A 22,926-nucleotide genomic window follows, 5' to 3' on the forward strand; every position below is an offset into this window, starting at 1 on the left:
ATCTTTACTGTAATGTGGCCTCCAGAATTGCACACAGTACTCCAGATGAGGTCTCACCATGGCCCTGTACAATGGCATTATGACTTCAGGCTTTCGGCTGACGAAACTTCTATTGATACAACCCAATATCTGCCTTGCCTTAGATGAAGCCTTCTCCACTTGATTGGCAGTTTTCATGTCTGCACTGATGATTACTCCTAAATCTCGTTCAGCTGAAGTCCTAGTTAAAGTTTCTCCGTTCAAGAAGTACGTCCTGCATGGATTTCTGCTTCCAAGGTGCATGACCTTACATTTCTTAGCATTGAAGCCTAGCTGCCAGGTTGAGGACCAACTTTCCAATGTAAGCAGGTCCTGCGCCATATAATTCTGTAAACTGCATTCACTTACTATATTACATAGTTTGGCGTCATCGGCGAATAGTGTTATTTTACCTTGAAGCCCTTGAGTCAGATCCCCTATGAATATGTTGAAAAGGAGTGGACCCAGGACCGAGCCCTGCGGCACTCCACTGGTCACCTCCGATGTTTTAGAGAGGGTACCATTAACCACCACCCTCTGAAGTCTGCCACTCAGCCAATCATTGAACTAACACCACCAGCTCAATGCTGACGTTAGTGTCTAGTGCGCACTGCAATGCAGCGTGCGCTAAAACCGCTACTGCAGCTTAGTAAAAGGAGCCCTAAGCATCAAATCATAAATATCTTTTCTATAACCCAATTCAATTTGAATTATAGAGTGGTTCAGATTTTGCTTCTTTGCCCTGTTTGTACTTTAGGTTCTTAAGCTACTGTGTTAGGGGGTCCTTGAAACTCCTTGCATCAGCAACCCCCCCTCCCCCCATGATCCAGTAGTTCCCCCTCTATCTCATCTCCCCCCTTAATGCCAATGATAAAGAGTGCCAAAATCCTGAATCCCAATCTGGCATTTCTCCTTCCCCACCTGCAGAGGGGAGGGAAGAGAGAGGGAGAGATGCTAAATGGGTGCCCTTTATTACCAGTACCCTGGGCCAGTTCCTCACTTGTCCATATGTTGAGCCAGCCCTGCAGCATAGTTGTTTCAGGCACAAGTTCTTTGATTTCTATTATGTGGTTTGTGCAATAAGTGCCATTTTTCTTTATGCCCTCCCCGTGCTGCTTTTTAGTCTTAAGTCTTTGTCATTTTCGAGTGGGTACTGAAAAGTTCTCAGCCCAACCAAGAAGAAAATGATGTGGCTATGGTTCAATCAGTGATCTGAAACAATGTCAAAAGATAGAATTTTGCATGGTTAACATATTTTGAACCTTTTGTATGTCAAAATCAATAAAATTCTTTGAACTAAAAAAAGATAGAATTTTGTTTTCTGCAAACTGGCACTTAACAAAATAAGATAATACTCTTCAGCTACAGTGGCAAAATAACGCTCAGAATCTAGGAAGTTGATTGGTTAAGCTGAGAACTTTTCAGCACCCCCTCATGTATTTCTAAATTTCTATAGGCCTATATTGTTTGATATCTGCAAGATGGTATAGCTTTATTTCTTAAAGCAAGTATAATTTTGTGAATATATCTTAAAAATGCAATAAAGAAAAAAAAATGATGCAGTTAGCATCACCTAAATAGATATGGATAACTGCATTATGTCATCTGCAAAGTAAGGAAACTGTGTCTGAGGTAACTGTTTGAGAAGATGTGGACAACACCCCCACAGTTAATGCAGAGGCTGTGTAGTTATGAAGCAGTAATTGCAAATCCTTATCCACCCTTTAGCAAATAGGTCCCTTAGTTTCATTCTACTGTATGTTGTTGTTCTAACCATGACTTAATCCATCTTCCTCTGTCTTGTATTATCCTTTGTTCACTTTACATGTTTCAGTGCTTGCTGTTTGTTTTCTAATATTAGAGTCCTATTCTTGCCCAGCACAATCGTGCGTTGGTTGTTCACTATGATGATGTTGGTCTCAAACTCAAACTCTTTGCAGGGCCACATTTTTTATTTGTAAGTACTTGGAGGGCCTCAGAAAAAAATAGTTAATGTCTTATTAAAGAAATGACAATTTTGTATGAGGTAAAACTCTTTATAGTTTATAAATCTTTCCTTTTGGCTAAGTCTTAATAATAATATTGTAATTTATAGCTAAAGAGACATATGATCAAGAAACTGATTTATTTTACTTTTTGTGATTATGATAAACATACCGAGGGCCTCAAAATAGTACCTGGCGAGCCGCATGTGGCTCCCGGGCTGCGAGTTTGAGACCACTGTTATAGTCAATTGCATTTAAAGTTGTCTAGTTTGCAACAACAACAAAAAAGAGAAGACATTGCAGTGGCGGAGTAAGCTTAATGGTTAGGTCATTACACTGCGATCCTGGGGAACTGAATCCAATTCCCACTACAGCACCTTGTGGCCCTAGGCAAGTCACTTAACCCTCCATTACCACAGTGTGAACCCACTAGGAACAGAGAAAATATCTGCATACTATGTGTACAATGCTATACAGCTAATAACACTATAGAAATGATTAGAAGTAGTAGTATGTTCTGCTGGTCTGTTTTTTAATTACTTGGTTTTAATTTGAAAAAAAGTTCAGTATTTTACACTTTTTGGGATTTATATATTGACCTGCAAAAAACAATACCTGTGTATATCTAAGTGTAAAGCATCAACCACTAGGGTACAGCCCAGTATGTTGCATTTTCTTTTTTTTCAATGCAAACTTGTCAGTCATCTGTTTTGTTTATTTTTTTTATATGGCCAAAGGAAGTTGAGGCTGACACATGTCAAACACTTTGGTAACTGTTTGCCAGAGCAACTCATCAGATGACAATCTGTCACTTCTGGCCCAAGGATGCATAGTAAATTCAATTCTTTTGTTGTCATTTGTGAATAGATTTTGATAGCACTTGGTTTGAGTTGTGCTCTGGAGAAAAGATTGATTTCCTTCACTCTACAGACCTGTTTGATCTTAAATATAACCTTTTACTTTCACAAGCAGATTCTCTAAAACAGCTAATATAAATCACATTTGGTTGTGGTTTGGAATATAGTTCACATAAAAATAAGAAACTGTAAAGGGAAATAGATTTTTTTCTGTGATGAATATTTGTTTACACTTCTTTCTGAGAGCATTAAGTAATCTTTCACATTCACAATTCAATAATGTAATTTGTGGCACCCCTAGGCTACCACCTACGCTCATGGGATACAGAAGGCACAGTGCCCAGTGTGACTTACAGTCTTCGGTACCTTTTCCTCCAGCTTTCTTTATATAAATCTCACCAGGCTTTCTCAGATGCCTCATCAAACAGGAGTCAATCCAACAGCAGTGAACTTTAAACTCAAGATAGCTTTTATTACTGTCCCATACATTAAGCAAAGCAAAAAGAAATCATAGCAAACTGGGCTTATCAAAGGATTTCATTCACACAAATGAGGTAGTCTATAAATCAAGCCAAAACTGTTCTTTAAGAGTTCCAAACAAGGTTCAGTCCTATATATCATTTCTTCAACATGGCTCCCTTTACCTTACCTTTCATCCTGTCAGGTTAATGGATTAAGGCTTGGAGCTCAGAAAAACAGTCCCAGTCTTAAGCAGCTATACCTCCTGATTTTTGTGATGCAAAACCTTGCTCTTCCTCCTTCTGTGGGCAATAAACCTCCCAAACAAAGGTTCCAACAAGAGCTTTTCTTAGCCCAAAGGAAAAAGAGTTCCCCAGCATAAAACCTGAGTTGGAGTTTTTCCTCTTGTCTATTTGGCTAATTTAGCTCAAATTCCAACATAATTCTCAGAGACTTCCTTTGCAAACATTATATTTAATCCAATTGCCAAAATATCTCTTCATAATTGCTGGGAGCAAGGTGGCTAGGCTTAAGGCTCAGGTCGGTTTCAATTCCAGGCTAGCAGATCCAAGTCAACTTGGCCCCCTGCATGTCCCCACCATGGGCTTCTTCTCTCCTCTCAGGGCTTTCTTTTCCCTCTGACCGCCAGGCTAATCATTTAAACCAGTGTTTTTCAACCTTTTTTGGGCAAAGGCACACTTGTTTCATGAAAAAAATCACGAGGCACACCACCATTAGAAAATGTTAAAAAATTTAACTCTGTGCCTATATTGACTATATATAAAGTAATTCTCTTGAATAGGAATCAAATAAACACAAAGAAAGTATTTTATAATTACTTTATTATGAAATATTAAGTAAACAGAATAGTGAAAAATTATAAAATACTTTATTCAGTGCGAAACCTGGGCCTGTTTGGCTGAACACAAAGCTGATATTCTGGCTGGAATCGAAGAAAGACACACACATAGCTCTTCGTCAACAGCTCTCAGTCTCTCTCTGTATTTGGTTTTTATAGCATACAAAAATAGACAAATATACCCTCCATCCTTTTTATTAACCCACAATAGCAGTTTTTAGCGCAGGGAGCTGCGCTGAATGCCCAGCGCTGCTCTTGACGCTCATAGGCTCCCTGCGCTAAAACCACTATTGCGGTTTAGTAAAAGGTGACCATATTGTAAAATATAGACAGCAGATATAAATTCAGAACTGTGCATAGTAAGTGAAGGGAAGTTTTCATCTCTGGGAATTTACCCAGTTAACTATTAAGTTATTTGGGCAAATTCCTTTGAAAACTGTGGTAATACTGCCTCCACTTTGCTAAATTTAAAATAAAATCATTTTTCCTACCTTGTCTGGTGATTTCTGGTTGCACTTTCTTCTTCTGACTGTGCATCCAATCTTTCTTCCCTTCTATCAGCCTGTATGCTTTCTCTCCTCCACACCTCATTCCCTCCCCCAACTTTTTCTTCCTCTCTCCCTGACCTTTCTTTCTTTTTTTCTGTTTCTCTTCTTTCCTTCTGTTTCCCTGCCTGCCCCCTTTCTTTCTTTCTCCCTGCCGTTCCCCAAGCCACTGCCACTGCCGCTGCCATCGGGGAACAGGACCCACCAATGGATAACAGGCCCCAAAGCCGACGCCGACGCATGCTCTCCCTGACGTCAATTCTGCAATCGGAGAGGAAGTTCCGCCCAGCCAGGCAGCGATTGGCTGGCCCGAACTTCCTCTCCGACTGCAGAATTGACGTCGGGGAGAAGAAGACTTATCGGCTCGATAGATTAGATCGCCAAGACAAAGTGAGTCCTGGGTGATCGACTCACTTTGCCTTGGCGAGCTACTGGCGCCCCTGCCTCGGGCCCCCTGTCAGCTCCGGGCCCCTGAATGCAGGACTGGTAGTACTGCCCTGATGGCGGCCCTGCGGCACACCAGGCAACATCTCGCGGCACACTAGTGTGCCGCGGAACAGCGGTTGAAAAATACTGATTTAAACAACCCCTTTCTGCTCGCTTGCCTAGCTATTAATTACCACCAGCTGGGAAACTCTTGTTCATTCAGCCCCTCCCCAAGGCTGCTTCAGAACAAGGCTGAAAAGCCCAGTGTCTTCTGGTACCTGTAGTTCCCACCAAAATAAAGCTCTATTTCCCCTTTCCCATACTAAGGTGGGTTAGTATTTCACTGTGCCTAATTATGTTCACTCCAGAGACACTGTTGGTCATCCCTAGCTGTCAGAAAGGCAACTAAGCTTTCTTGGGGCAGTAACCTGCAGTTTATCTTTAAACTTGCCCTGCTAAACGTGGGCTCTGACAGGGAAAAATCTCATCCAGCAGCACAGATGACATGAAGGGTGTCATAAATTGCACTATCAAATATGGTACAAAAAAAGCATAAGAACTTTTAATAAATGCTAGTTTTACATTTTATGGTTTTACTGTTAAATTTAAATTAAAATATACTTTCACAGTTGTATCAAGATAATTAGACAGAAATGTGCTGTCCTACAATGATCTATCTTGCTCTTTTATTATGTCCTGTTTATGGACTGGTAACTGGTTAAATAGTCACTTTTGCCAGAGGAGAGAGATGAATAGTGAAGAAACCCATGAATCTCTATTGAGATGAATGTTCTGTAACATAATCATTAGTGATTTAGAAAATGGAGCAGTGAAAAAGGTGATAAAATTTGCAGATAACATAAAATTATTAAAAGTAGTTAAATCACAAGCAGATTGTGAGAAACTACAGGGGAATCTTGCAAGTCTGGGGCCCAAACATCCATATAGCAGATGAAAGTAAATGTAGATAAGTTAAAGGGGATGTGCTTTAAAAATAACCCATGTTTTATATTTTGAGTTATCTGTGCAATAGTGGCCAAAAAAAGAGAATAGAATTTTATTCTTCAAGGAATAGAAAACAAAACTTTCAATTCATGATGTGATCACATCTTGAGTATTCTGTGCATCTGGATGTACCATCTCCAAAAAGATACAGAAAAACTAAGAAAGATATAGAATGGCAACAAGAAAGAGTTGAATTGGTTCTTCTATAAGGAAAAAAGCTTTGGGAAGAGCAGTGGCGTACCTAGGGGGGGGGGGCGGGCCGCCCCGGGTACCAGCCCTAAGGGGGTGTTCCCGGCCTTGCCGTTCAGTCCCCCGCCACCCCCGAAGAACCGCTCGCCCCACTGACCTTCCTGCACCACCTGTGAAGCAGCCCGCAGCAGGATCGCAAAGTCAGCGTCAGCATCCCTGCGCTGCTTCCTGCGCCGCGATCCCGCCCCTCCTCTGACGTCAGAGGAGGGGCGGGACCATGGCGCAGGAAGCAGCGCAGGGATCGCTGACGCTGACTTCGCGATCCTGCTGCGGCTGTTCATAGGTGGTGCGGGGAGGCCAGGGGGGCGAGCGGTCCTTCGGGGTGGGTCGGGGCATCAGGCCTTCAGGGTGGGGCGGGTGGGCAGGCAAGCAGGCTTTCAAGGGGGAGGGGGGTGACAGGCAGGCAGGCAGGCCTTCAAGGGGGTACAGGCCTTCGGGGGGGGGGTGCAGACCTTCAAGGGGTGCAGGCCTTCAAGGGGGGCAGGCAGGCCTTCAGGGGGGTGCAGGCCTTCGGGGGGGGGGGTGTAGGCCTTTGGGGGGGTGCAGACCTTCAAGGGGGTGCAGGCCTTCAAGGGGGGAAAGGCAGGCAGGCCTTCAAGGGGGGGACAGGCCTACAAGGGGGGGGGGACAGGCCTACAAGGGGGGGGACAGGCCTACAAGGGGGGGGAGACAGGCCTTCAAGGGGGGGTGCAGGCCTTCAAGGGGGGTGCAGGCCTTCAAGGGGGAGACAGGCCTTCAAGGGGGGGAAAGTCAGGCAGGCAGGCCTTAAAGGGGGGACAGGCCTACAAGGGGGTGGGACAGGCCTTCAAGGGGGGGACAGGCCTTCAGGGGGGTGCAGACCTTCAAGGGAGTGCAGGCCTTCGGGGGGGGGGTGCAGTCCTTCAAGGGGGTGCAGGCCTTCAAGGGGGGGAAAGGCAGGCAGGCAGGCCTTCAAGGGGGGGACAGGCCTACAAGGGGGGGAGAAGCTACAAGGGGGTGGTACAAGCCTTCAAATGGGGGACAGGCCTTCGGGGGGGGGGTGCAGACCTTCAAGGGAGTGCAGGCCTTCGAGGGGGGTGGTGCAGGCCTTCAAGGGGGTGCAGGCCTTCAAGGGGGGACAGGCCTTTAAGGGGGGAAAGGCAGGCAGGCAGGCCTTCAAGGGGGGACAGGCCTACAAGGGGGGGGGGGAGAAGCTACAAGGGGGGGGGACAGGCCTTCAAGTGGGGGACAGGCCTTCGGGGGGGTGCAGGCCTTCGGGGGGTGCAGACCTTCAAGGGGGGGACAGGCAGGCAGGCCTTCAAGGGGGGGACAGGCCTACAAGGGGAAGGGACAGGCCTTCAAGGGGGGTGCAGGCCTTCAAGGTGGGACAGGCAGACCTTTAAGGGGGGACAGGCCTTTGGGGGGGGGACCATGATTTAGAAGTACACGGAGGGAAGGGGGTGTTCAAAGAGACATGCATATGCCAAACTTTGGGGGGGGGGAAGAAATAATGGGTCTGAAAATAGAGGAGAGGGAGAGAGATGATGGACCATGGGATTTAGGGAGGGAAGGAACAGAAAGGGAGAGAAATTGGACACAAGGAATGGTGTGGAGGAGGGATAGAGATACTGGATAGGAGGGTAATTAGGAAAAGAAACGGAGAGATGGTGGACTCTGGGATGGTGGGGAAGGAGGGAGAGATGCCGGATGAAAGGGTATTTAAGAAAAGGTGGATCTGTGGAGGGAGATGAAAAAAAGGAAAGATACCAGACTTCCTGGGAAGGGAAGGGAAATGGAAAGGGAGGACAGAGTTGGCAGATGGATGGTTAGCATGCAGAAAGAAGGAGACCCTGGCAAGCAAGTTATCAGAAGAAAACCAGAGCCTTGGACCAACAAGATTTGAAATATAACCAGACAACAAAAGGTAGAAAAATTAATTTTATTTTCTGTTTTGTGATTATAACATGTCAGATTTGAAATGTGTATCCTGACAGAGCTGGTGTTGGACTGCAAACGTGAGCTAGGATTTAACAGAAAGAGGAAAAGTCCTTTTTGTTTCTTTATTTTATTTACACCACAGCGCCAGTGTGGTTAGGAGAAGCCAAAGGGGGTGAAAAAGCTATAAAACCCACCAGGAGTTTTGAAAAAAAATCACCCAACTGGGCAGGAAAATCGAATTGAAAAACCAATTCAATAGGGCTGAATCGAATCAAAATTTTTTTTTCCTGTATCTGGCAGCATTAGTTTGCGCTACTGTCTTAGACTTTAGGACCTGGGATTGGGGAGAGATGGCATCCTCAGTACTTTATAATGCAAGTGAAACGAGGATTTGGTCAGACTTTTGAAGGGTCTGCAGAAAAAAAATATTGTATAGGCCGGGGACATGAGACAACAGGAAATGGGAACTTTTCTTCCTTCTATTTTTGTGAATGGAAAGGCTGAGGATGTCAGAGAGGTCAGTTAAAATATGTGCTTTATAAGAAAATATAATAATGTGTTTTATAAAGTTTATAGCATAGCTCTGGCCTACCCAGTGAGGTGTTCCTAGTGGTGATGGTGGCAGCGTGTCAATGTGTTGAGAGGAAGAGGTGGTCTGGGAAATTCTGCTGAGCAAACTCCGGGCCCATTTCCACCCCCCAGTTAGTCCACTCCACTCAACTGATTCACACACTGAGTGGGTCTTTGGGTGTTGTTTTGGGATCTCTTCCAGTGGTTTATCTCCTTCTGGTCCAAGGAAGGAAACTTTGTTATCCTTAGCATTGACCTACAGAATATGTTTGTAACAGCGCTGCTTGTGTGGCATTAGGCTATGTAGTGATCGAAAGAAAAAAACAGACCTTTGCACATTTTTGCACTATATGGTGGGTGTATGAGGAGATTCACATTTCCTGCACAGCTAAGTCCATGTGAAGTTACCTTGTGCTGTATTTGACATCTAGCAAGGTCTCTGTTTGAAAGGAAAGATCTAAACTTAAAAATGAAGTGGCCAGAAGTTATGGTAAAAGCAGATAGTGTAGCTGGTTTTAAGAAAGATTTGGACAAATTCCTGGAGGAAAAGTCCATAATCTGTTATTAAGACATGGGGGAAGTGTCTGCTTGCCCTGGATCGGTAGCATGGAATGTTGCTACTCTTTGGGTTTTGACCAGGTATTAGTGTCCTGGATTGGCTACCATGAGAATGGGCTACTGGGCATGATGGACCATTGGTCTGACCCAGTTAGGCTATTCTTATGTTATGTTCTCATCTGTAGGGGCCTTTGTTTTCACTTCTTATTTTAATGTATTTTTTTTCTGGGAACTTATCAGTGTTTTTTATAATGGGAACAAAAATGGAAGAGAATTAATGTGTGTGGAATGGGGGGTAACTAATTTCTTCAGCTAAATAATTCAATCCACTTCTTTACCATGCGCAACCTTCGCAAAATTAGAAAATTCTTCGACAAAGATCAATACAGACTCATAGTTCAATCCCTAGTCCTAAGTCTACTGGACTATTGCAATATCCTCTACCTTCCTTGTCCCACCTACCTAATAAAACAACTACAGACTGTCCAGAACACCGCCCTCAGACTGATCTATTCCCTTCGAAAATTTGACCACATCACCAACGCCTTCCTAGATTCACACTGGCTTCCAATACAAGCCCGCATCCAATTTAAGCTATATTGCATAATATTCAAAACATTAAACGGAACGGCACCCTCCTACTTAAACAACCGCCTAAATAGGAACCTCTATTCCAGACAAAGGAGAACCCAGTCCCCTTTCTCCTACCCCCCTTATAAAGGAACTAAGCGCAAAAAGATGTACGACAACCTACTAGCAACACATGCAGCTAAATTGGACCCCTCCATCACCAACCTACTGACAGCTTCAACTGACCTCAAAGCTTTTCGAAAAGATATCAAAACCATACTATTCAAGAAATACATCCTAATTTCCTAACCCCACTCTTCTCCCCTCTCTCCCCTTCTTAGGATCCTCCCTTCAAAATGTGATTTAGACCTAACGCCTCTAACTGTATTCCTCTTCCTGAAAACGTCCAGCTATCGTTTAGATGTATTAGGCCCTACGTCGTTAATTGTATTCCTATTCCTGGAAATGTCCAGTTATCTTTTTGTTGTAATCCGCTTAGAACTGCAAGGTACAGGCGGAATAGAAGTCATTAATGTAATGTAATGTAATGTAATGTAATGTAAACAGACATAGGAGAACTTGTGCACCATTCACACACCCTCCAACCAAAAACGTCAAAAGAAAAAAACTGTTCGACAACCTCCTAGCCATTCGAGCTGCAACACTCGACCCCCAACTCTACAACCAATTGATATCAACCACAGACTGCAAAACCTTCAAAAAGAAATAAAAACCCTTCTATTCAAAAAACACATAAAACCGAACTAACACAATCAGAACTGTCCCAAGCATCACCTGCAACTACTCCATATGTACTTCTAATGTCATGACAATGTAGACATAATTTATGTTATGTTATGTTTGGAATAATGGTTACATATATGAGGTTCAATAAAAGAAAATTTTCACTGCCTGTTTCTATTCTGACCATTTATTCCATTTCATGGTTATTGCAAAAAAAAAAAAATAAAAAAAAATTTTTTTACATGGGGGGGGGGTGTCAAAAAATGATGGGCCCCGGGTGCCACATACCCTAGGTACGCCACTGGGGAAGAGTTAACTGGAAAGGGGATGTGATAGCTTTATAAAAACACTAGTGTTTAAGCCTGTTACATTAACGGGTGCTAGAATAGATGTTTTTCTTTCTTTCTTTCTGTCTCTTTCCCTGCTCCTGTCTTTCGTCCTTTATTTCAGTCTCTCGCCCTCCCGCTGTCTATTTTTCTTTCTTTCTGTCTCTCTCCCTCCCTCTGTCTATCTTTCGTTCTATCTTTCTTTGTCTCTTTCCATGCCTGTCTATCTTTCTTTCTGTCTGCCTACCCCTGTCTATCTTTTTTCTTTCTTTCTTTCTGTCTCCCTGCCGCATCTTATCTTTTTTCTTTCTTTCTTTTTTTTTTTTTAATTCTTTATTCATTTTTCATCTTACAACAAGTACACAATATTACATCATTTAAAACTTTTACACATCACTTGAATTTCTTTCTATTGTTAGAGATCGAGAGAGCTTATAGAATCCCGGATAAATCAATAATAATAAAACGCTAGAGTGCGCATGCGCTCTCGAAAATTCGTACGGTGTGGCGCCGTGAGGTGTGCTTCTGTGGCAACATTCTAACCTCACGGCGCATGCGAGGGCTGAAGGCGCGCGACTGTGCTCTCTACAAACCTCCCGGCTCCAGCAGAGTAGGCAGCACCAGTGGACAGCAGCCCTGCTCCGGCCGTTCACTCTCCACAAACCTCCCGGCTCCAGCGGCATAGGCAGCACTATAAACACGCTGCTTCGCGCCCTTCTCTGCCGATTTCCTCTGCCGCGTCTCTGATGACATCATCGGAGACAGACGCGGCAGAGGAAATCGGCAGTAGAAGGCCGCGAAGCAGCGTGTTTAAAGTGCTGCCTACGCAGCTGGAGCCCCGAGGTTTGTCGGCGGTGGGAGGGTCAGGAGCAGGCCAGATCGAGCAGGACAACGGCAGTACAAGAAGGGGGAGGGGCCGAACGGAGCAGGGAAGAGAAGGGAAAGGGGGATGGGGGAAAATGCTGCTACTGCTTCTGCACAGTAAAGGGGGGATAGGAGGGAAATGCTGTTGCTGCTGCATAGGGAAGTGGGATGGAAATGCTGCTGCACAAGGAAATGGGGAAAAATGACAGACAGACAGCGGAGAGAGGGAGACAGAAAGAAAGAAAGACACAGGGGCAGGGAGAGGGACAGAAAGACAGACAGAGAAAGGGGGCCAGAAAGAGAGTCAGTGGGAGAGGGAAAGGGGGCTGCTTTGGGGGGAGGGGTGTGCATGGGGCAAACAACTTTGCTCTTGGGGGGGAAGACAGAAGGGGCCATGGAGAGATAGGGAAAGGGGGGCTGCTTTGGGGGGAGGTGTGTTGGGGACAGACAGCTTTGCTCTGGGGGGGAAGACAGAAGAGGGCCATGGAGAGACATTTGGGGGGGAGGTGTGTGCTGGGGGCAGACAGCTTTGCTCGGGGGGGAGGGGGAGACAGAAGGATACAGACAGCGGCCAAGGAGAGAGAGATAAAGAAAGACAGACAGACACATCTATTCTAGCACCCGTTAATGTAACGGGCTTAAAGACTAGTCAAATATAAAAGGGATTCCAAGACCGTTAATTTTCAGAGTAATGAGGTATCAACAGTACAAATTTTAAATCTGACTAAAGCCAATAATGACTTAAAATATAAAGGGGCAAAGTTGATTTTTGTTCCTGATTTTGCTAAAGCCACTGCTGAAAAACAGAAAAAATTCCTTCAGTTAAGACCTAAACTTAAGGAACTGGGGGCAAGGTATGGTCTAATGTATCCTGCGACAATAAGGATTACAATTGAAAATATCTTTTTTCTTTCTTTCTTTCTGTCTCCCTGCCCTATCTTTCTTTCTTTCTCTCTCCCTGCCCTGTCTATCTTTTTTTCTTTCTTTCTTTTTTTCTCGCTCCCTGCCCCTGTCTTTTTCTTCCTTTCTTTCTGTCTTTCTCCCTCTTTCTTTCTTTCTGTCTCTCTCCCTAGCCCGTATTTTTTTCTTTCTTTCTTTCTTTTCTCTCTCCCTGCCCCCTGTCTTTCTTCATTTCTTTCTTTCTGCCCTGTCTATCTTTCTTTCTCTCTCCCTGCCCATATCTATCTTTTTTCTTTTTCTCTCCCTGCCCCATCTATTTTTTTCTTTCTTTCTTTTTCTCTCTCTCTCTCTCTCTCTATCTGTACCTTGTCTCTTTCTTCCTTTTTTTCTGTCTCTCTCCCTCCCGCTGTCAATATTTCTTTCTTTTCTTTCTCTCTTCCTGCCCACTGAAGCTGCCTTCTGCCTGTGCCAGCTAAGGGATCCCTTGCTCTTTCCTCAATCCAGCTGTGGCCTGCTTCCCGCACACACCTGCCCAGCTAAACAGTGGGCAAACGCGTCCCATCTTCTCTCCGGACTCCATTCACTCACCCTTGGTGCTGGATCTCCACCTGATGCTGGCCCGGACCTTCTCCCTGACGTCAGAATTGACATCGGGGGTAAGGCTTCTGGGCTGGGTGTTGTCACAACCCCAGCCTTAAGACTAGGGTTGTGCCAGGTCTATCTCCTCCAAATCCAAGCCTTACCCTGAAAAGGGCTAACCAGAGGGACAGGCTAAGCTCAGACAAACAGATAGGGTCTGAGTTCCCATTGAACCACCAGGTTACAGAATCCTGGGGAGGGGAAGATGAGGGTGAGAACAGCCTGGAGCAGCAGGAGGTGCCTTACAAAAAAGAACAGCCTAAGAGGCAGGCTCACAGCTCAGCTAAGGCACAACTGCTAGGCCCAATTAAGGCTAATCAGAAAACTCAGCAGAAGCAACAGGTTATCCCTCCCCCTTACAGGTTAGGGCGTGTCCAACTCAGGGCTTTAGAGGCTGAACTGAGGAGAAACAATTCAGTCTGCCCTGGGTCAGCCCAGGAAGGAGGCTCGAGGGACTGGACTCCTGAACCATCACAGAGTCAGGACGTTGAGATGGCAGATGTAACCACCATCCCTGAGGCCAACCAGCCAGCCAGCCAGGACACCATAGAACTCATGGATACTTCCCTGGAACCAGAGGAAAGCTACATGGATCAAAGCTAAGTTGGACTTTTTTGCTGTTTTTGTTTGCTTTTGAATCTGGTTTTCTTTTGGGGCTGTCTGGAAGCACCAGGCGAGTGCAGGCAGCGTGAACAGTGCTAGGTTCACGGCTGCAGGTGTGCCTTATTGCCTGAGACAGTGAAGAAAGTGGTTTTTTTTCTTGAACATTTTGACTTTTGCCTTTTTCTCTGGTTGGATGTTTCTTTGTGGCTGACCGGGTGAAAGGGGTAGTAGTGGGGAGAATCCACTTAAGATCCTCAGGGTGGGATTGTGGGGCCAATTTTTGGCAAGCTTTAAATAAATGGATTCTGCTACTCCCCTCCCCCACCAGCTGTTTGTTAAGTTGGCTGGGGAAGGCCTGTTAAAGACCAGGCCTGGGTAGCACATTCTAACAGTGTTTAAAAACCATTGTGAATGACCAGTGTAAAGGCTGGGTGTTCCAGTAGCCTTATTTTGCCCTTTTTGTGACTGTGAGACTGACAGGGCAAGGCTACAATAGAACCATTTTGGACTTACCTGCAAGCAAGGTGTGGGCTGTATTTTTTGTAAGCCCAAAGTTTTATGTTTATGTTTGAGTGCAAAGCCTAAACTGTAGCTGTTTGCTACCGGAGAAATAAAGTTGGACTCAAGTTCTTTTGAAACACTTTATTGTTCCCGACGGTTGTTTTTTTTTTTATACTATTAAGAACCAGCAGGACCTTCAATTTCCTTTGAGGGCACATCAAGGTCGGTCTTTACTGAGCCCTGACCGGTGGCCATTTGCAAAACCCGGCACCGGCAGGCTCACAGTGTGCAATCACTGCATCCGCCTGGCCAATCTGGGTGCCACGCTGCTACCACGTTGGGGGTAAGACCTCAAGCTCCTCGGCCTTTGACGCCTGCCATGAGTTAAGGCTCTTCACCCAAGCCTTTCTCTTCCTGTTGGCCCCCATCATCCAGTCCTAGTCCACTGCCTCCCCTGCGCACGGATGACTGATCCTGGTGGAAGTGGCACGCGGCCCCGGAATTTCACCTTATGTGCACTGCTCAGAGAGGGGGACGACTGGATGACGAGGGCTGCGGGTATGCTGTGGAACACCGCATGGGCTACTGGACTGTGGCTCCCCCGAGACCGCTCCTTCCTTCCGTGCTGGATAGGAGAGGAAAGACGCTGACGACATACTGAGGGAAAGCCTGCGGAGGTTATCCACCTTGACGGAGCCAAAGAACTCAATAAAGACGCTGGAGTGGAAACAGATATGTGAGAGGGCAGTCCCATGTGCAGGAGCTGTCAGAAGAGGTCCTTGGAGCGGATCCACACTGAGGGGGGGGGGCTGGAAAGAGATTTGGAACTGCAGCAGGTGAAGAGTGGTGCACGATGGTCTCTGCTGCAGATTCCCCATCGTTAACCTGATATTGCTAGGAAAGTGGGCGCAGTATGAGGAAGTGGGAGCAGGTGAGGTTTCTGTCCTTGTCCTGCTGCTCACGGGGTTCTCTGAAGCAGATGGAGGGTTGTAGTTGCCAGGCAGGAAAGTTGTGCCTCCTCTTTGGTTGTGTCGCTTGCTGCTTTAAAGAGGTGGCCGCTAACTGACCTCTCTCTGCCCTGCTGGTCTTTGAACTGTATTAGGTGGCATGTGCCATGATTATCGGGCTGCATTTGTTTTGCAGGTTCAGATAGCAGTTTGTGGCAATGCTAACGATGAATGTCTGGGGCTTCAAGTTTGTCTGTTTATCTGTCTTTCTGGTGTTTTCGCTCCACAGTGTCTGTGCCAGGAGGAATCAAGAACCGTGCACTGTGGAGGTACAGAACATAAGATTGTTTCTATTATTCCTTTTCTGGTGCCTGCCTTAGATGAGCAATTGTCTTCCCTTTTATTGGATCCAAATAAGCTGAAGGAGAGCTAACAAATGTCTTCCCATGTGAGACTGGACACTGCTGATTAGTGTGTGTGTAAATGACATCCACCCTAAGTTCAAGTTTGGGGGGGCGATGTTTTAAAAAGGTGCAGAGCCTGGCAGGGAGTGAGAGAGCTGGGTTCAGAATGGTTTTTTTCTTGTTTTCCTCCTCTAAATCTAGGGTGCGTCTTATGGTCAGGTGCGTCTTATGGAGCGAAAAATACAGTATTTTTTTAATGGGGAGGGAGTGTGTCAGGGTGGAGAATAGAAGTGCTATTCAGCTAGTGTGTTGACATCACCAGCACACTAAAGCCCGGATTCTCTATCCGACACTGATTTTTTTATTTTAGGCACCGGTAGGCGCCCAAGCTCATTAAAAAAAACAACAAAACGATGGTCAAATGGCATTTTTAACTGGGATCATGCCTCCCTAGACGCTTTAGGACACCTAACATCATGTAAGCATGATTCACAACAGATAGGCGCCGTAAATGTAAAAAGTAATTACAAAAAAAAGCACTGGAATATGGCCTTCAGGGCCAGAGCCAAGTCCCTGGTGGCTAGCAGTGCATAGCGACGCCGAAACCCAGAAGTGGGCGTGGTTATTTATTTATTTCAAACATTTATATCCCGCATATCCAAATTCTATGCGGGTTACAATGGTAATATACATAAGTCAAATAAAATCAACAGTTACATTCATGAATCAGATTAACATACATACAAATCTAAAACCCCAAAACAGCAGATACCCATCAAAGATTATGAAAAGCCTGTCTACTAAAAAGGTAGAAATCAAACAAACTGATTCAGGAAGGGAATTCCATAATTTAGGACCTGCCACACTAAACACACAAGAAAGGCTAGTCGCCTTGGAAATGAGACGCAAAGAAGGAACATCCAATAAATTAATGGATTGGTTAGGGGTGGTGCCGGACTTCAGCGTCACTATGTTCTGCTGGTGATTGACACGTGGCAGGTGCCGCTTACAGAATCAGCCCCTTAGTGCACATTTTTGAGCGCCATTTACAAAATTGAGACCCTTGCTTCTCTGGTACTGCAGTCGCTCATGGTGTTGCACTTTCAAAGATTCCTAGGTGTATAGTAATGAGCATGGTTTATAAACTGTGCTGTAGATCTCCTAGAAAATGATTTAAAAGACTAAGAATGCCCCCGGGCATCTAACTGCCTTGTTATGTACCTATTATATATTTTGCTGTGAAGAATTAGGTAATGAATTATAATGTAAAGTGTAATGAAAAATCAAAATCTTTTTGGCATCCAGTATCAGTCTCACTGGTTGCTTACTGTGTGTAATCCATCATGACAACAGTACTATTGAATAGTGTGCCATATTAATTTGACATCGGCTAAAAGCCCAATTAATATCCTTTGTAACTTCTGAAAGCTGCTCCCTTTCAATAAGTTTACATTAAATACGAATGTGTGGATCATATAAATTATTTCAAGAAAGTAAAGCAGAGCCAGTTCTATTAATGTGGAATTGCTCTGTTGGTGTGCTGTATGCCATGCAAGGAGTGAATAGTGTGAATAATTTGTAATAATTCTAGGATTTTTACAGTAATAGAACTACATAAATTACTAACTGGGAGAGGCAACTCTTTATTCATTTAGGGCTCCTTTTACGAAGCCGTGTTAGGGCTTTAACACGTGGAATAGCGTGCACTACATTGGCGCACGCTAGACCTTAACGCCAGCATTGAGCTGGCGTTAGTTCTAGAAGCATAGTGTGCGGTAATTTCCTGAGTGCGCTAAAAACGCTAGCACACCTTAGTAAAAGGAGCCCTTATGATCTAAAAATACTTTCGGGAGGGGAGGAGTTTGCAGTTATAAAACTTACATAAGACTAAACCAAGGAAAGAAAATATCATACATGAAAAATGAATAAAGAAAATACAATTCCTATGCATTTCACATATAGCTAGGGCTTCTGATTTCCATTTATCAGAAACCCTGATGAAAGTTCCCCAGTGCAAAATTTGGTTTCTGATTATTACTGAAAATCATCCTCCCCCCCCCCCCCCCCCCCCCCCCCGTGGACTCTGTTGACATCATCTGTCAGCTACCTTCATGACCAGATGACACAAGTAGGCCACTTCTGTAGCACTATCCCTTTCTAGCAGTAGGAACTTTTATGTCTGCTTCTTCCAGTCTCTTAATTCATCTCTGACTCTTTTCAGGAAGGTTTAAAATGTGAGAGCAGGCACTTTGTTTCACATGGGACCACAGGATGATCCTATTATTGCATTTTAAACCCTTTTGTAGAGCTACCCAATAAGCACAGAGCAGAAAGAGCAAAGATACACACTTCTTGCCATGTGCCAGTTAGGGGGCTGGATCTAGGGCAAAGGAAGTTGGGTGTGGAAGAAGAGCTGATTGTAATGATGATATTTCTGGGGCTGAAAGAAGGGGAGCTTGGAGGGGGGGCAAATGCTGTTGCTGGGACTTGGACTAGGGAGGGCTGATGTTGCTGATGCAGGAGCTGAGGGACGTGGACTGGGTCATTGAATGTAATCCATTTAAAATACTATAACTTTTTCACAATATGAATATGCCGATAAACCTGTATTTTCCTTGACCCTGAATAGGCACCCAATTGCCTGAAAAATATATTCCTAAAATTTCAAATGAAAAATACCTAGGATCAGAAGCCCTACGTGTAGCCCACTAATTAGAAATAAGAAATAGAGGAGACATATCTAAAGGTAAAAAGAAGTAAAGCAGATGAGAAAACCAATAAGTTTTGGTTAATGGGGCACAACCTTAGTCTATATCAGGCCTTAGGATATATCGGTACTATCCAGTGACTTGGGGCTCCTTTTACTAAGGTACGCTAGCGGTTTTAGCGCCCACTACAATACCGTACGTGCTAAACGCTAACGCCTCCATAGAGCTTACATTAGTATTTTTCGTTAAGCGCGCTAATCTTTAGCACACACTAAAAACGCTAGCGCACCTTAGTAAAAGGAGCCTTTAGTATTTAAATGTTTGGAAATTGTCCTTGATTAAAGCAAATCTACATCTGAATGGCTAAGGAGGAACAAAATTCCAGAGGTTTAGGGGCTGACCTAGTCAAGGTCCTGACTTGAACCCAATAGAGATGTGTGGCCTGATCTAAAACATGCAGTTCATCCACAAAAGTCTAAAAATGTACCTGAATTAAAGCAGTTGTGCAAAGAAGAATGGTCTGAGATTCCTCAACATTGATGTGAAAGTATTTGGTTAATATTGCTGCTAAATGTGGTGCAGCTAGTTAAGTTTAGGGGGCAGTTAATTTTTACAATGTATGTGTTGGTGTTCTAGCGCTCACTGCAGTGTTTAAGATGCTGCCTTTTCCTCTTGTTGTGCGATATGTGGATTGTTACTAAAAATCATATTTTTGATATAGATGGGGGAGGGGGGGTGTCAAAAAAATGATGGGCCTCGGGTGTCACATATGCTAGGCCCGCCACTGGTGCTTACCACAGCTTTGTTAAGAGACCCCTTGGTGGTGAACAATTGTATCATTACAGGAAATGTAACCTTCTAAGATTTTCTAATTATGGAATCTTGTGATTTTTTTTTTCTCAGAAATATCTCAGGGACTTTTTTGGTCTAATGCTCAAGTCTTCAGCATCTCCACTGCACATCGCTAGAACAGGACAAATCTTGTCCAAGCACGCTATTTGTGAATTCTCGCCGTTCTTCAAGAAAGGAGTATTTGATTATAGCAGTCACGGAACTGGATAAAGGATAGAGACAATTTTTTTTTTTTGTATGGAACAGAACCGACGGCAGTGCCTTCCTGTCCATGGCTCATTATGAATGCTGATAAACATCTCAAATAGCACATCAATCTTATGTCACAAATGTTTCTGTTCAAACATTAGTACGATTCAGACTGCTAGCTCTTCCTCAAATTTAACATCTGAGAATGTCATTATTCAGAATCTTCATTTTGGTATGAAACACATAGTCCTACATTGCTTTTAAGATAATCTGTAAACATCCAAACTACTGTTTCTTAGCCCTTCATTCTCTGTTTGACCATATTGTATGTCTATTGTTTTCAATTCTCCTGTGTGCATTCATTGAAAGGAATACACTTGCCGACATAAGAGTCCTATTTTGTCCACACAGTGAGTATGCTTATGTAATACCTGAACTGAGATTGTTTACAAACTGTACAGTACTTAGAATATTGAAGTCTCTAATCGTCTTCCACATATGATCACACATATATGAGATCACTCGTCAATAAAATAAATTTCTATTCAGGAAACAAGTTAATGTTTTCATAGCTTTAAGCCAAATTAAGGGGGTCTTTTACTAAGGCACGCTAGCTGATTTAACGCATGCTAAATTCTAACGCACCCATTATATTCTATGGACGCGTTAGCATTTAGCATGTGCTAAATCGGCCAGCACACCTTAGTAAAAGACCCCCTAAGTGTTATTGGGTTAAGCTAAATTAGCTTGCAACTTATTGATATTTACAGTATAAACAAAAATGTTTTGATAAGAATCATTTTGCCACTGTACTCCAACACGGTCCACATTATAAGAACTAAGGCTGAGAAAGCATTTGCATTATTTTGCTTATTCCTTGAAAATTACTCAATTCTGTATTGATTTGTAGAATCAGACGAATGCATGCACTATACAGACACATGGTAGCATATGCACAGGGTTGGATTAGCAAACCTGTCAGCTATAGTGGCAATGGTCTGCTCTCTGTGGATTTTTGTGGTCACTCATCAGTCAATTCTCTCTAATAATCGCCCAAGCTATTAGAAAAACTGGGGGGGGTCTGTAGTCTAGGAAGGGCTATTATTGGAGGTGCCATTTCTCTCCTCCGTTTCTCCTCATGATCATTTTTCTCCTCAAACTCATCCTCACGATCACTATTTTTCTCTTCCACACTGCCACCCATGATAACCACCATTTTTGTTCTCCCATCTTATCTTTTTCAGTAACTAGTATTGCTCCCTTTCCCCCTCCCAGCCCTCCATGAAGACTAGATTTCTCTTCTAATCTTGTTTTAAGTTTATGGTGCATAGATCTCGAGGCCCTGCACCGGCCCAGCACCATAACCTCGAGATGAAGTAAGAAGAGAGATCTGGTCATCTTGGGGACAGGGGGAGGAGGAGAGTAGAGGAAAGCAGGGTCAAAGGAGGTAGGCAATTATTGGGGGAATCTTGATTTGGTTTTAAAATCAAATTTTCGTAGGGGATGGGTCCTAAAGCAGCGGGATGGGTGATTATTAGAGAGAATACAGAAAATGAGAGATGTGTGAACAGATAGGTAGTGTTGAAGCCTTGACAGTTGGTGTTTCTGCTTATAAGTCTGAAACATACAGTAATTTTGAACCCCTTTATATAAATATATATATATATATATATCATCCTGTGAAACAAAATTATGCAGTACATATCAGTGAACATAGCATGGTAGCATGTTATGTGCCACATGCATTAACAGTATAATGCAATTTCTAGCTAATATAAATTTTAATGGTATAACAGTTAATTTGGGCTTCACACTGTGCTGTATCCAATATCTAACCGTATTATACACAGACTTTACCTTGTTGATTTACCTGTGTTAAATCCTAATCTAACAAGGATAACTGAGCAGAATATTTTTCAGCCAAAGTGGTGACTCATTGGGATATCAACTCTTTACCTCAGGCTCTTGGGCAGGAGGCATTGAGAATGATGTAAAACATTGAAGTAAGTAAAATGGGACAGCTTGTTATCACTTAAATGGTTAGTTTTTTTAGTGGATTTTAGTCTCAGAAGAGATCGCTTGTCCTCTAACCTTGTAGAGTAAATGCGGGGTTCATGCAGAGCTAACATGACCAGACTATTCTATATTGAGGAGTAGTAACTAGACCAGAGTTTCCCCCAAGTTGATCCTGGCATACCCTCTTGCCAGTTAGGTTTTCAGGATATCCACAATATGCATATGCATGAGGTTGATTTGCATACACTGCCACCATTATATGCAAATCTTTTTCATGGTTATTCTTTGAGGATATCCTGAAAACCTGACTGGCAAGGGGGATACTCCAGGAGCAACTTAGAAAACGCTGAACTAGACCATGCCCCAAAAGGATTGAGCGAAAATCATTGTTCTTAACAATGCAAGGTCATTTCTGAATCCCTGAATGCATCTATAATAATAAAATGCTAAGCGCGCATGCGCACTCTTACCGCCGTGTTCCCTGATCTGTAGGTCTGTGGTCGGCAGGAGTGCGCATGCGCACTTACAACGGATCTCTCTCACGCAGACCCCAAGGTGATGTGCGGGCTTGCCTGCTCCGGATGCCTTACACTTGATGGACAAAGTTTATTTTTAAGTTCAAAGCCGCCACAGCGGCTGCTTTCTCGAGCCTCACCTGTGTCAGAGAAGGCTTCCAATGCAGGTGGGGATCGAGAGAGGAGCCACGACGACGACTTTGAACTAAAAAATAAACTTTGCAAAACAACTAAGGGAGCCATTCCAAAAGCGTTGCACCCCTCCTCGACGCACCTGAACCCCCGTTGATCCTCCCATCGCAGTCTGACCCTCCCATCCTTTCCCGCCGTCTGACCGGCTCACTTAGTCCCTTGCCGCCCACCCCTTCCTGTGGTCCCGACAAACCTGCTGATTCCAAACCTGCCGACTCCAGCAGCATCCGCAGCACTCTACACACGCTGCTTAGGGGCCTTCTACTGCCCTGATTTGCTCTGCCGCGTCTCTGATGATGTCATCAGGGACCTGCCAGAGTATATCAGGGCAGTAGAAGGCCCCGAATGAGCGTGTGTAGCATGCTGCAGATGCTGCTGGAGTCAGAAGGTTTGCCGGGACCGCGGGAAGGGAAGGGGGGTGCCAAGGGACTAAGGGAGCCGGCCAGACCGCAGGAAGGGAAAGGGGGAGTAGGGGAAAACACTGCTGATGCACAGAGAAGTGGTGTGGGAGGAAGGAATGATGCTGCGG

General features: G+C 44.3%; 1 protein-coding gene across 2 annotated transcripts in view; it reads left to right on the top strand.

Annotated features, from left to right (window-relative positions):
* The window catches only part of KIF16B (kinesin family member 16B), a 309,438-nt gene extending 286,815 nt beyond the window's left edge, over positions 1–22,623 (top strand). The window contains exon 28 of one of the 2 annotated variants that reach the window (XM_033936639.1): positions 19,537–22,623. In XM_033936639.1, the coding sequence (XP_033792530.1) occupies positions 19,537–19,695 (159 nt within the window). In that variant the 3' untranslated portion in view covers positions 19,696–22,623. The remainder of the gene's footprint in view (positions 1–19,536) is intronic. The other variant, XM_033936640.1, reaches the window with a different exon arrangement.
* Positions 22,624–22,926: the final 303 nt, after the last annotated feature.

This window comes from Geotrypetes seraphini, chromosome 3 (genome assembly GCF_902459505.1).
Source record: "Geotrypetes seraphini chromosome 3, aGeoSer1.1, whole genome shotgun sequence".
In the NCBI taxonomy this organism is placed as follows: Eukaryota; Metazoa; Chordata; class Amphibia; order Gymnophiona; family Dermophiidae; genus Geotrypetes; species Geotrypetes seraphini.